A 12186-nucleotide genomic window follows, 5' to 3' on the forward strand; every position below is an offset into this window, starting at 1 on the left:
AACTAGGAAACAAAAATTTATGCAAATGCCAACACGTCCTCTAAGACAGCGATCATGCCAAATGAAATGAATTTTCAATCTATTTTTGTGGTGCCATTGTTTGTTTGTTTGTTTTTTTTGTTCTTTTCAGCTCAGTGTAAAATAGTTTCTTACTAATTTATCCACCTAGCTTTTGGGGGAACCAATTATTTTAACTTGTTTATAATTATTTCCTCTGTTTTGTTCTTTGTCATCCTGAGCGCATAAAGGAATCAATGTTGCACCTAGTCTTCGCAAGTGTGGCGCAACCGCAAGCACCTGGTTTTCATTTTTCTGGTATATAATTATTTTTGTCTAATCGCTGATTAAAGCTTTAATTCACATATTAATAGATAATAAGTGCAGTAATTGGACCGAAAACACTGACAAGTTTGGAATCCAAACAAATTTTTGTCTATGAATCTTCCACTTTTATAGTATGCATTTGTTAGGAAAGCATCTCTTTTTAAACTGATATAATTTTTCTTACGTATATAATATTTAAATCACCTAACATTTTTAATTTATTTTATAACTGATTAGCTACTATCTACAAAACCTTTATTTTCTCTGGCCTCGTCACATTGGTTTGTGCGATGCACACTAAAATATATATGAATTTCAAAATACATATTGCGGTCAATGCAGTTAATAATTTCTCTTAAGTTCTATGTTTTTATAATAGTTAATAACTCCATTTGAACCAAAAATAGTGATAAGATTCGTCATATAGTGTACTTCTACGTTTGTATAATTATATAGAAGAAGGTAGAAAAGGATTTATATCTTTTTTTTTTAAAAGTAATGTATTATGAGATATAAAAATGGAGACGCCGAAAAAAAGATATATAAATAGCCGTTTCCATGTTATAACTATTATTGCTCTCTGAACAATACAAAAAGAGAAACAAAAGAAGAAGAACAAGAAAGCTCACAAGAGTCACTAAGCTTCATTCACCATCAAATGCAAAAGAAATTCACGCAATGTCTTTCCTCTGTGATCTTGAAATCATTCTCAATCACGAATTCACTTTCTTCGTCAATCAGGTAATAACTTAACTAATAAACCAAATCACATCTCCACTCTAATTCAAACCTAACTTTCCCTTGTCTCTCTGTTTTTTTTTTTGGTTTAGGATTTGATCTCAGAGTACTCAGGGTTCTTGAGGAAGATGATAAAACAGAGCAACAAGAAGAAGAAGAATCAAAAGAACAGTAGAATCATCCTCCATGTCGAAGATTTTCCAGGTGGGTCAGATGGTTTCGAGCTGGTTTTTAGGTTCTGTTACAGTAATGGAGAAGGAATCTCGATCGATGTCTCAAATGTCTCCATCTTGTATTGTTCTTCTGTCTTCCTTGAGATGTCAGAGAAACTCTGTTCCTCGAATCTCTTGCATCAAACAGAGAAGTTTCTTGAAGGAATGTTCTATTGGTCATGGAACGACATCATTTCTTGCCTCAAGAACTGCGAACAAGTGTTCCTACACGCAGATTCATACGGTCTTGTTGATAAGCTCGTTTTCGGAGTTTTAGCCAAAATCGCTCAGAATTCGGACATGAGTCAAGTATTTGCATCATCCTCGACGTCTTCCTCTGCTTCCGCCTCTTCTATGTCGCCGGAGACGGCAAAGAATAGGTCTGAATCAGAGAAACGGTCAACTCCAAAATCGTTTTCTTGTAAGACAAGCAATGAGTGGTGGTTCGACGATATGTCAATTCTTGGACCACAGGTTATCGGAAAGTTGATTAAGAGCCTTGGAGGTTATGATAAAGACAACAATAGCTTAGTCATAACAAGGTTTCTTCTCCATTACCTCAAGACAAAGCTCCATAACAAATCACACAACAAGCTCGAGTATGCAGGTTTAGCTGATACAGCGGTTCAAGGAGTGATTTTCGCTGGGAAAACCACGTTTTCTTGCAGGAAAATCTTCTGGGTTCTTAGGGTTTTATCGGGATATAGCATCAGCAAAGAATCAAGAATTGGCTTAGAGAGAGTTATAGGAGAAACGCTGGATCAAGCAACACTTGATGATCTTCTGATACCTGCAGGAGGCAAAAGAGAAAAAGGGTTTTACGATGTGGATTTGGTGATAAGATTACTCAAAGTGTTCGTGAGAAATTGCAACGCAGAAGAAGATCAGAATTTGAAAATACAGAGTATAGGGAAGTTGATTGATAAGTATTTGAGAGAGATATCTCCAGACCAGAATCTTAAAGTGTCAAAGTTTCTTGAAGTTGCAGAGAGTTTGCCAGATTCAGCTAGAGATTGGTTTGATGGAGTATTCAGAGCCATTGATATCTATCTTGAGGTCAGCTAATTTCTTCATTACATTTCTGATTTCTCTTGTTTTTTTTTTTGTGGGTCTATTTTTATCCAAATAAATGCATGTTCATGGGAATTTCGGAAAAAAAGGTCTTTTCACAAAATGAGGGAAAGAAAAACAAACTAAGTAGAGTGAAATAGAAGATGACAAGAAGCAAAACCACTTTCTATATAGTTTGGCTTTTTACAGTTCTCAAGAGATGGAAAAGCTTAACTTTTCTTGCTGTCTTTCTTATATTTATGATATCTAAAGATTCGAAAAAATCTGAGATTTTGCATATATGTGCATACATAGATACACGTGGAAGTATAAGTAGTGACCTTTGTGGGAATTCGTCAATGATGTCTTAAAATGGAATAACATAGGAATTTCAAACCGCAATCATTTACCTTTGGATTTTTATTTACTAAGTTAAAATATTTTGTCTATATTTTAAAATAACAAAACAATGAAATTTTTTACATTATACATTAACGTGTAAACTGTATACACAAACGAAAACTCACTTTCAATATGCAATTTTTTTAATAAAAAAGATGTTCGATAGCAACATCAATATGTTATGTGAATTTGTACAAATATTAAAAAAAATGATTTTCTTTTGAAACAAAAACAATAATTTAATATATGTAAACAAACCAAACGCTAATGAGATAAAATGGGGTACTATAAAAGTACTGTGTAATATATTATTCTAATTACTGCACATTCATGTCAGAATCTGACTATCTTGTCTGTCTATTATTTGACTAATTATTCTTGATTAGTTTTAAACAATACGAACAAGATTAGTTTCACGTGAAAGCTGTATTTATGTTCAATTTAAATGTGATTTCGGGAATAAAAATAGGACAATTCAGCGTCTGCTTGCTTTTTAATACTTAGTATTTTTGTTAATGTGTTATATTTTTGCTTAATAAATACATTATGAAGGAAAGGTTAAATTAATTAATTTGTCATGATACTAATTTTTGTTGCAGTCTCATCCGAATCTAGCATCTGACGATAGAACAAAACTATGTCGATGTCTAAACTACAAGAAACTAACATTGGAGACATGTAAACAACTTGCAAAAAATCCCAAGATCCCTCCAAATATTGCAGTTCAAGCACTCAAGTCACAACAATTATCCAACGAAATTCTACCACACTCAAGAGAAGACAAGATAAAACTAAACAAGAACAGGAATTCGCGCAAGTACTTAGAAGAAAAACCAATATTGGTGCGTCTGAAAGGATTTGAGATATCAGAGAAATTAGTTGATGGGTTTGACGACGATCTAAGGATGAATTTAGAGAGGAAGCATTGGAATAAAGAGACGGATCATTCTGAAAAAGTTTGCACGGAAAAGAAGAGTGAAGTAGTCTCAAGATTGGTGAGACATGGACATAATCAATCGAGTTCTAATTTTCCAAGGCTTTGTTAGTTAATAATAGTTAATTACGTCATTATGTTTTTTTTTTTGTTTTCTCTTTATATAGATCCAGATCATTATATAATCATCACATACATGCACGTCTCATGTGTGTTACAAGCTTTTCATGCAAAATAGATTGTAGTTTTCAGAATGCATATGATTGTCCTTTTGGATGGAAATAAATTATAGAAGTAAAGGTTTTGAGTTATTAAGGGCTATCCTTTATCTACACGCCAATCCTTTAAAAAGAAAAAAAAAAACTTTGTCTACACGCCGTAGAATTTTGGTCATCTTCACCCAAAATTAACTAATTATTAGGAACAAAATGTCATCTAGTTTCGAATTAAGTGCTTAAACAACACTCATTATTTTTCGAGCTACTAATACTTAACTAATAGTGTTCATATTTTAACAAATTTATTTGTATGATGTATAGCAAGTTTACTTTTTTATAATTACTATCAAATTTGAGGGAATTGCCAATGAATCAAGAAAAATGATCAGTTTACCTGTATACTCATCTGTAATCACTGGGAAATTCACATAGCAGGTACACATTTCGAATATTAGTCTAAGCATTAATTTTATATTTTCTGGCTATTTATAAAAACAAATAAAAAAAGCTAATGAAACAAACTATTAAATCATCAAGTTGTCCTTTCAAAATCATATATTGAGCATTATTTATAAAACAATTCAAAATCAAATCACGGGAGAGATATTTTCTTGGCTATATACGTCACATGCCCACCGAGCTTTGATATTCTTGAAAATGAGAGTCGCTTATGAATATTGAGATTAAACCACAAACATAGACTCAAACTGTCATATCCTAACATGCCCACTTTTGGGCATCTAACTAAAATGTACTTTACAGAATCTTAGTTTTCTGTTGTCACGAAAATAAACGTTTCACCAGATAGACCGAGCTGTAGTAAAAGTGATTAATAATGTTTTGGATTGATACCCCAATAACTTTCAGAAAAAGAAAATCCGGTAAACTAATCTTGACATTTCAGAATTCGCGTTTGTTAATCATAATTTTGTTTCTTGAATCTTGAAACACTAAACTTTTTGGTCAAGGCTAAAACAGAAACAGATCTCTCTTCATGAAAACCTTGATCTTTTACCAAATCACATATTTTGACTCGAGACTATATTGTCCCCAACAAAACTAAAGCATAAAGATCAGACGAAATAAAAAAACAAATAAACTATATGGTTGTTTAGTTAACAAAAATTAAAAAATACAAGAAAATACCTCCAAGACAGGATCTTTGTTATAGTTCTAAAAGTTAAAAATAAACACTTAAAAGAAGGTTGTTCCAAAAAAACAAAAAAAAAAGCACTTAAAAAAGATTGCATGGTTTGCTGTTCTATTAAGTATACAAAGCTGATTGATGAATGAGAAATCAAAAGAGCTTAGAATTGATCTTTTAACAATTGTTAAGTCTTGTAATCTCTCTGTTTCTCTTCCTTTTGATGGCTTTCTTGTTTCTGTTTCCTCAAAATATCTTCAGCATATCGGCGCCATAAGACTTCTCTATCATTTCTGGGCATCTTGCTGTAGCGGATATCGGGTTTGAGTAATTGTTTAGCCGTTGACCAAGAATTAAGCACAGTCTTTGCTTCTTCCGTCTGTTGAGAAGCAGCTTCCGATGACAAGACTTCAACTAAAAGAGCTTTGAAGTCATGTGCACACCGCTGCAAAACACATCAAGAACATCTTTATATAAAATAGACAAATGAAGTCCTCAAAGAGACCAAAAGAAAAAGTCGAAAATGCTGAGAGTTTAATTCGGACAGGTACCTCGTACAATGTCTTTATGTGGTCTCGGAATAGCTTCTCTTTATCAGCAGAATCTAAATCTGGATTAGAGGCGCGTTTTTGAGGATCCCTTTCAAGCTTCGGCTTAGATTCTGTCCACGATGCCTTCAGATGAGAGAAACAAAGAAAGATTTGACTGATCAATATCCCCACAGATAAGTGTAGCCATCTTAATTTTTTTAGAACCAAAGAGCAAGGAAACTTTAACCTAACTCTAATCTAATTTTTAAGATGTTTCAATAGAGGACTAAATGTACTCCTGCTGCTGCGCACACTAAGAAAAGCTTTAGCTCGCTGCATAAAAGAAGTAAGCAAAAATAATAATACCTCAGGGTCTCTGATCTTTTCCACTAGCAATGCTTGATAAGAAGAGACTGCCTCTTTCCTTCTAATTTTTTGGCGTACTCTTTCCACCTCTTGCACTTCTCTTTCTTTCCGTTTCCGCAATTCCCGCTCCCGTTCTCTCAGTTTATCCTGCAAAGAAGTAAATACATGCGTGTCTTTATTGGTTTCTTGCAATTAAGATAATCAAACAAAAGAAAGATCCAATTCTATATCTGCAAAGGCAAATAAATGCAAACTATATCATTAGCTATTTTGCAATTTGTTTCTTCCTGCACCACTAGTATGCAGAGTATGCAGAGAATCTGATAAATTTTGACTAAACTGTGCCTCAAAATCAGAATAACAATCAGTAATACCATGCTAGGAAACATGGAATGCGTGATTATCCTCACTTTAAAGCAAGCATAAGAGAGCTGCGAGAACCTTTGCAGATATTTCTCGCGGCTCACATGAAATGTGAATACATAAAAGTTAATTTACCTCTTCATCTCTGGCTTTCGTCTCATGATCATCTCCTCTTTGTGCAGCTTTTACTTCCGCAATGTACTCATTAAAAAAGACCTCCCTATCCTCGTGCACAGCAGATCTATACCTTGGATCATTTCTTAGACTATCCTTGACCTAATATAGTAGGGTAGAAAAATAATATCATATAAGTAGGTAGTGGTAGCATGCTAACCAGATGTGCCAATCAAGGGAAAACTTAGATAATATAAAATAACTAATACTAAGTAACTCCGATAGGTAGATATTCCTATAAGTACGGGGATAGAAACATGAGAATATGATTATTATCTCAAATGGCAGAAATTACTGAAAAACTTTGGAATATATTTCTTGGTCGCAGAGGGAAGAAACAAATATGTCACCTACCTTGGACCAATGTGAATTTATTGAGACTCCTCTTTCACGTAGCATTGTCTTGAAATCAGAAGCAGCAGCTGTGCGGATTTCTTGAGACTTTTGTTCAGCAGTGCGTTTAAAATGAAGGACTCTGCAACAAAAACAGGGAAAAACCAAGACAGATAATAAGTATAAGACACTAAAAACCCCACATGAAGATAAAAAATCATCCAGTGTAATTTTTTTCACATGAATAGAACTCTTAATGCAATATATACATGGGTACCTTTCCTTCAGCAAAGCTTCTCTCTCCTTCCGCTCAAGTGCTTCGAACCGCAGATCATTCCCCCATTTCCTTTTGAAACCATGATAATCAGTGTGTTGATCAATGTCCTGAAAAACATCAGGATGATAATAAATTCCCACAAGAGACTTATAGGTTGAGAATATCCAAAACAAAATAAGCAAAAAAGTAGCTCAAAGTAAAAAGAAACTCAGTTCATCATAAAATTTACCTTAGACGCTTCGTCCAGCAACTGCTTGAAACCTTCAACAGCTGCCTTATGAGCAGCACGCTTTTCCCTGCGTTCTTCCTCAGCACGCGTCTTTACGTACTGCTCGAATAAAGATCTTCTAACGGAATGACTTGGTATTGCCTGCAAGAAAAACGAACTCTCCAAATTAAAAAAAAAACAGCATCGAAAAAGTCAAGCCGAGGCACTATAACAGGCGAAATGAAAAACTAACACAACACTAAATACTCAGCATTTTAATGAGCTAACAAAGAGAGCGGGTAAACAGTTAACATCTTAAAGGCTCTTACATTCTCAAAGCTTTTTTAGTCAATATTGAAAGAAACCAAAAGCATAGTTCTTTCCCTACAACAAATGGTTAAGCTGGAATACAAAGTGCCAACATAGTTAGTCGAGAGAATTGGACTCTAAGATAAGCAAACTGGAAGTCATGTTCTGTATGTGATACAGATGTAAAAAAAAGAGAGCAGCAAAAGATCAGTGTAAAGAAAAGAAGATAGAGTAAGGATAGTATTGTCACGTCTTCCTGCACATAATTTCATTCTAGACCTGGAGCTAGGAGATCCATAGGAAACTTTTTTTGTGTTCAATTTGTACACCCAAAACGAATGGAAGTTACAATGGTAGCATGGACGCAAGTAAAATTAACTGGAAATGTACAAGTTACAAGTGCAAGCAAGGAAAAAAACTAACAGACGTGGACTATAAGAACATGTAAGATATCAAATATTGTTATGATTTTTAGGATTGACAAACCTTAAAGCGAGGGTCAAAGATAATTTTTGGCAGTTCCTTCTCCCATTTAGAAAACGGTGCTATTCCTCTCTCCTTGAGCATTTCCTGCAAATTTAGCAATGATAAAGAAATAAGACACGAGATAATGCATGACAAGTCAAAATAACTTAGAAGATGATGGTTCCAAAATTGAAAATTTCCACTAGACGTTGGCACCATCATCAATGGTACTTAAACATGCAAAGCATTCACGCATTTCACTATTCCAACAAGATCCATCTACAAAAAATACAAATTCCACTATATGATTTTCTCTTCTCCTTCGCTAGACTGCCTTAAATTAGATGCATCTGGCCAAAATATAACGTGCAGAAAGAAAGACATGAAAAAAACAAATCTATACCAAACACTATGTCGGAAAGGACAGAAAAGAAGACCACGAGAACTATTCATAGGTCTAGACTACACAATACCTTAAACTGTTTAATACACTCTTCCTTCGATGGTCCACTATCATCATCTTCGGAATCTGACGAAGAATCAGAAAGGTCACCAGCTTCAGGAGCATCTTTTACCTTACCCATACCATTTCCACTCTCTCCACTAGGTGTGACCTCAATTGCTTTACCACCATTTGCTTCAGATGTTGTCATCGATGAGACGGGCAATCCAGAATCATGTAGTTTCTTTTTAACCAAATCAAGTGTCGAGGAACCAGGAAAATTTGTAGTTCTGAGAGATGTGGCATCCCGACCACCATTGCTAATAGCAGGTGCGTTCAAAGTCGATTGATCCGAATCTTTTTCCGTTAAATCAGCACTTGACAAAGGAGCTAAACTCTCCGTAGACATCTCCTCTGTTTTCTTCGCCAAATCTCTAACCTCGGCCGGAATTTGCCAACTGCTTACCTGATCCAGGAAATTGGAGGATTCAAGAACACATCAGTGACATGAAGTAATGAAATGTTGAAATCAAAGCAACAAAATGTTGCCTCCTCTAAGTCATCTTTATATTTATTTACCTTTGTTTTATTGTTGTAGTAATACATTTTGCCATCATTTGTGGACACAAGAGCCCAATCCGTCCCATGTAAATTCTCCCTGCATTTGGTACAAGTTAGATGAGATATCGATGTTTAACCAAACTAAACAGTTTCTTTAGAAATATAAAAACCAATTTTATAAGAGAAAGTTATAATCTCAGTCTAAGAACTTACATAGAAACAGGAATTGGCTGCACCGGCACTTTATCAGGCTGCAAAAAATAAGCAAAAAGTATCGATTCATAAATTGCTCAAAAATTCTAAACGGAATACATTATTAAGGTATACTCAGACAATTAGCCTCCATAAGTTTTTGCACTACGATCAAATGCCAAGCAACCCACATTAAACGCCTGTGGATAACTTAGGGTGGATTGTAATACCGTTCACATGCGCTTACAACAAAGTTCAAAGTGGCTTGACAAATTTAAGCAACTATGCAACTAAAAATAATAAAGTTCAACTATTGCAGTAATTTTCTATAAAACAAAACTGTATACCAACTACAGAAAATAGAGATTAAGCTGTTTTAAGCGAACACTGGAATACACTGTTCAGCAGCTAAAGAATATATGACAACTACGACTTTAAGAAAAAGTTTGAATCACATCTGACATCCTATAACTTGGACTCAAATAGTCAAATATAACAAATGCGGATATACCTACTATAGATACGAACTCCTAAGTGACGTGTCGTGAAGCAAAACAGATCCTATGATAACGTATCGAATAGACGTAGTCTCAACTAATAAACAAGCAATGTCATCAGCTATACTCACCTCCCCTTCAAACCCAGGAGGCTTTTCATAGGTCGATTGCCCTGTCACCGAGTTATAATAGTAAACAATTCCTGTCTCGGATTTATGTGCAGTCCAGGCCTCCACCCGATTTCCTACTAGCTGAGAACCAGCTCTGTCATCTGCAAAATACAAGATGATTCTGATAAAGGGTATGTAAACTAGATAGCATAACCATTAAGGTCAAACAGCTCTTACATGGATCAGTAATCTATCATGAAACCTCGAGCATACCGATTCCTGAGAGTGCTTCTGTCTTTTGCCTGGGAGAAATATCAAGCTGATGGCCTGGTAACGCCTGAACACTGCCAGCACTTCCGATAGGAACGCCTCCAAGCGGTTGAGGACCAGAATATGGTAGGTGAGGAGAAATTCCACGAACTGAAAAAGGGTAAGAGCCAGGAAAAGGAGTAGGATGCGAATGAAAAGGTGCCCTGGGAATACCACCCATATGGGGAGGCTGCAACCACATTCCTTGAGGCGTTCCATGCATTGTAGGGTGTGAATGATATGGAGGATACATGTGCGAGTGAATACCAGGATTGATATGAGCAGGACCTGCAGACATCCCGGGTCTTGGAGTTGTAGAGAAAGGGTTGGAACCAGGAAAAGCAGGTGGAGATGTCATTAGTCCAGGAGGGGCGAGTGTTCCTGGTCGACCAAAAGGCGGATTTGGTAGCATTGGTGAAGCTTGAGGTATGGGATTAATATTTGAGGAGGCTGCTGCATTAGAATGCTGCACAGAAGATGAAACTGACTGAGAGACAAAAACTGTAGTAGCAACCTGCGCAGAAGCAAGAGAAACATCATGGAACCAAAAATTAGATGACCTGAAAACAGATGAATCAGCATGTGTTCTAAGCATATCCTGAACAAGGTTGAATCCTGACAAATTCTAACAGTTAATTTAACCAAAATGATTCGAGAGTGCGATATAAAAGACAGAAAAAATAAGACATGCATTCATCTAATTATAGGATCACAAGTTCTTGAAATAGGTTCTAGAGAAAACAACATCAAAAGACATAACATCAAGAACTAGAATGAACATAAAGCTTCTACAGGAGCTAAGCCGCACTTCGAGATGAAGATATTATGTAATAAACATAAGCGAAAGACCTGAGATACAAGAATGAACAACGTACAGACATAGAGGATTGGTCCTTCTGGTCCGGAAGAGATATACTCGAAGCAGTGGCCAATACTGAATCACTTGGAGAAGATCGGACGAATAAACCTTGTCCCGTAGGCGCCGCCGCCGAATTCAGCGGCTCAGTTGTATTCTCTCCTTCCATCACCTATTGAAGAGTGAAATATTCGGTGGGACGAGTATCAGTCGCCGAAGAGAAATTGAATTGCCGGCGGCTTCGGTCGTCGAAGCGCGCGAACGAAGAAGTTAGGGTTTAGAGTGGAGGAGGGATCAGAAGTCGATGTCGAGATTCAGGAGAACGAAGTTTAGCCGACGGTAAAAGATAGATCGTGGGAAGATAGACACGATGGACGGCTGAGATTACGTTCCGTCGAAAAAGGAAGGATATATTTTAATTTTGGAAATTTTTAGTTAGTTGACGGGAAGGACCTTATATTTTAAGTTAAAATGCTGAAGCGACCCGGTTTTAAAAAAATGTGCTTTAGCTACCCCTACGTCTATCATCATCTCCTTGTACACCGAAACCTAAATTAAACACGCATTATGTTATACGCACGTCGTGGCTAATGTCTTTTTGGGGTCAACACGTGGCTAATGTTTTTTTTTGGTCAACCACGTGGCTAATGTTTTAAATTCAAAAAGTATATAGAAAGCCTATTCAAAGTTTAAACATTAGAAAGTGAATTGAAAGTTTGACTCGTAACAATGAATTTAGTGACAAATAATTATTGACAATCCGACAACACTCAAAGTGTGGTACTTGTACTTTTTAGTGGTAGAAGACGGTAGCGAAGTTTCAAAACAATTATGTAAACATGAACTATTCACTACCACTCGCTAATCTATGGTCGGAGCACTAAAAACTTGGCCCAATAACTAAAATGTTCTTAAAGCCATTTTCTTAATATAAATTTAATTTTACGGATTGCCGACTTCGACCCACGTGTGGAAGATCAGTCCAAAAAGCCAAAGAGATTACGGGTAAAACTGAAACCATTCTTCTTTTAGGTCACCGACCTCTCAATATATCAAAGATAACAACAAGACCTAAACGTATGTGTTTTTAGGAAAGGTGATATCAACAATACAGAAGATGTAGATCGAATGGACCAAAGCAGAATATAGTGTTGAAAGTCATTGAAACAATG

At 35.8% G+C, this 12186-nt stretch overlaps 2 protein-coding genes across 2 annotated transcripts; one reads left to right on the forward strand and one right to left on the reverse strand.

Annotated features, from left to right (window-relative positions):
* The first annotated feature begins 915 nt into the window (after positions 1–915).
* Positions 916–3943, forward strand: LOC18025354 (BTB/POZ domain-containing protein At3g19850). The gene is made up of 3 exons (XM_006406387.2): positions 916–1065; positions 1155–2330; positions 3326–3943. The coding sequence occupies exons 1-3, from the start codon at positions 1003–1005 to the stop codon at positions 3770–3772; spliced, it is 1686 nt and encodes a 561-aa protein (XP_006406450.1). The 5' UTR covers positions 916–1002; the 3' UTR covers positions 3773–3943.
* Positions 3944–4988: 1045 nt separating this feature from the next.
* On the reverse strand, positions 4989–11383 carry LOC18025355 (pre-mRNA-processing protein 40C). Its single transcript, XM_006406388.2, has 14 exons — positions 11034–11383; positions 10123–10672; positions 9871–10010; positions 9264–9301; positions 9069–9147; positions 8521–8955; positions 8069–8152; positions 7295–7435; positions 7066–7172; positions 6810–6930; positions 6417–6557; positions 5919–6065; positions 5574–5696; positions 4989–5467 (listed from the first exon to the last, which is right to left on the reverse strand). The coding sequence occupies exons 1-14, from the start codon at positions 11181–11183 to the stop codon at positions 5210–5212; spliced, it is 2514 nt and encodes an 837-aa protein (XP_006406451.2). The 5' UTR covers positions 11184–11383; the 3' UTR covers positions 4989–5209.
* Between the last annotated feature and the right edge of the window lie 803 nt (positions 11384–12186).

This window comes from Eutrema salsugineum, unplaced genomic scaffold (assembly GCF_000478725.1).
Source record: "Eutrema salsugineum unplaced genomic scaffold, Eutsalg1_0 scaffold_13, whole genome shotgun sequence".
Classification (NCBI taxonomy): domain Eukaryota; kingdom Viridiplantae; phylum Streptophyta; class Magnoliopsida; order Brassicales; family Brassicaceae; genus Eutrema; species Eutrema salsugineum.

Bases quoted from the DNA above. Each gene is read 5' to 3' on its own strand.
- LOC18025355 (XM_006406388.2), bottom strand. From the start codon at position 11,183: ATGGAAGGAGAGAATACAACTGAGCCGCTGAATTCGGCGGCGGCGCCT. The intron at 7,173-7,294 runs GTAAATTTTATG...GATGTTTTTCAG, and splicing joins TGCTGGACGAAGCGTCTAAG to GACATTGATCAACACACTGA. The intron at 5,697-5,918 runs GTATTATTATTT...TCTCATCTGAAG, and splicing joins AAAAGATCAGAGACCCTGAG to GCATCGTGGACAGAATCTAA.
- LOC18025354 (XM_006406387.2), top strand. From the start codon at position 1,003: ATGTCTTTCCTCTGTGATCTTGAAATCATTCTCAATCACGAATTCACT. The intron at 1,066-1,154 runs GTAATAACTTAA...TTTTTGGTTTAG, and splicing joins TCACTTTCTTCGTCAATCAG to GATTTGATCTCAGAGTACTC. The intron at 2,331-3,325 runs GTCAGCTAATTT...TTTTTGTTGCAG, and splicing joins CCATTGATATCTATCTTGAG to TCTCATCCGAATCTAGCATC.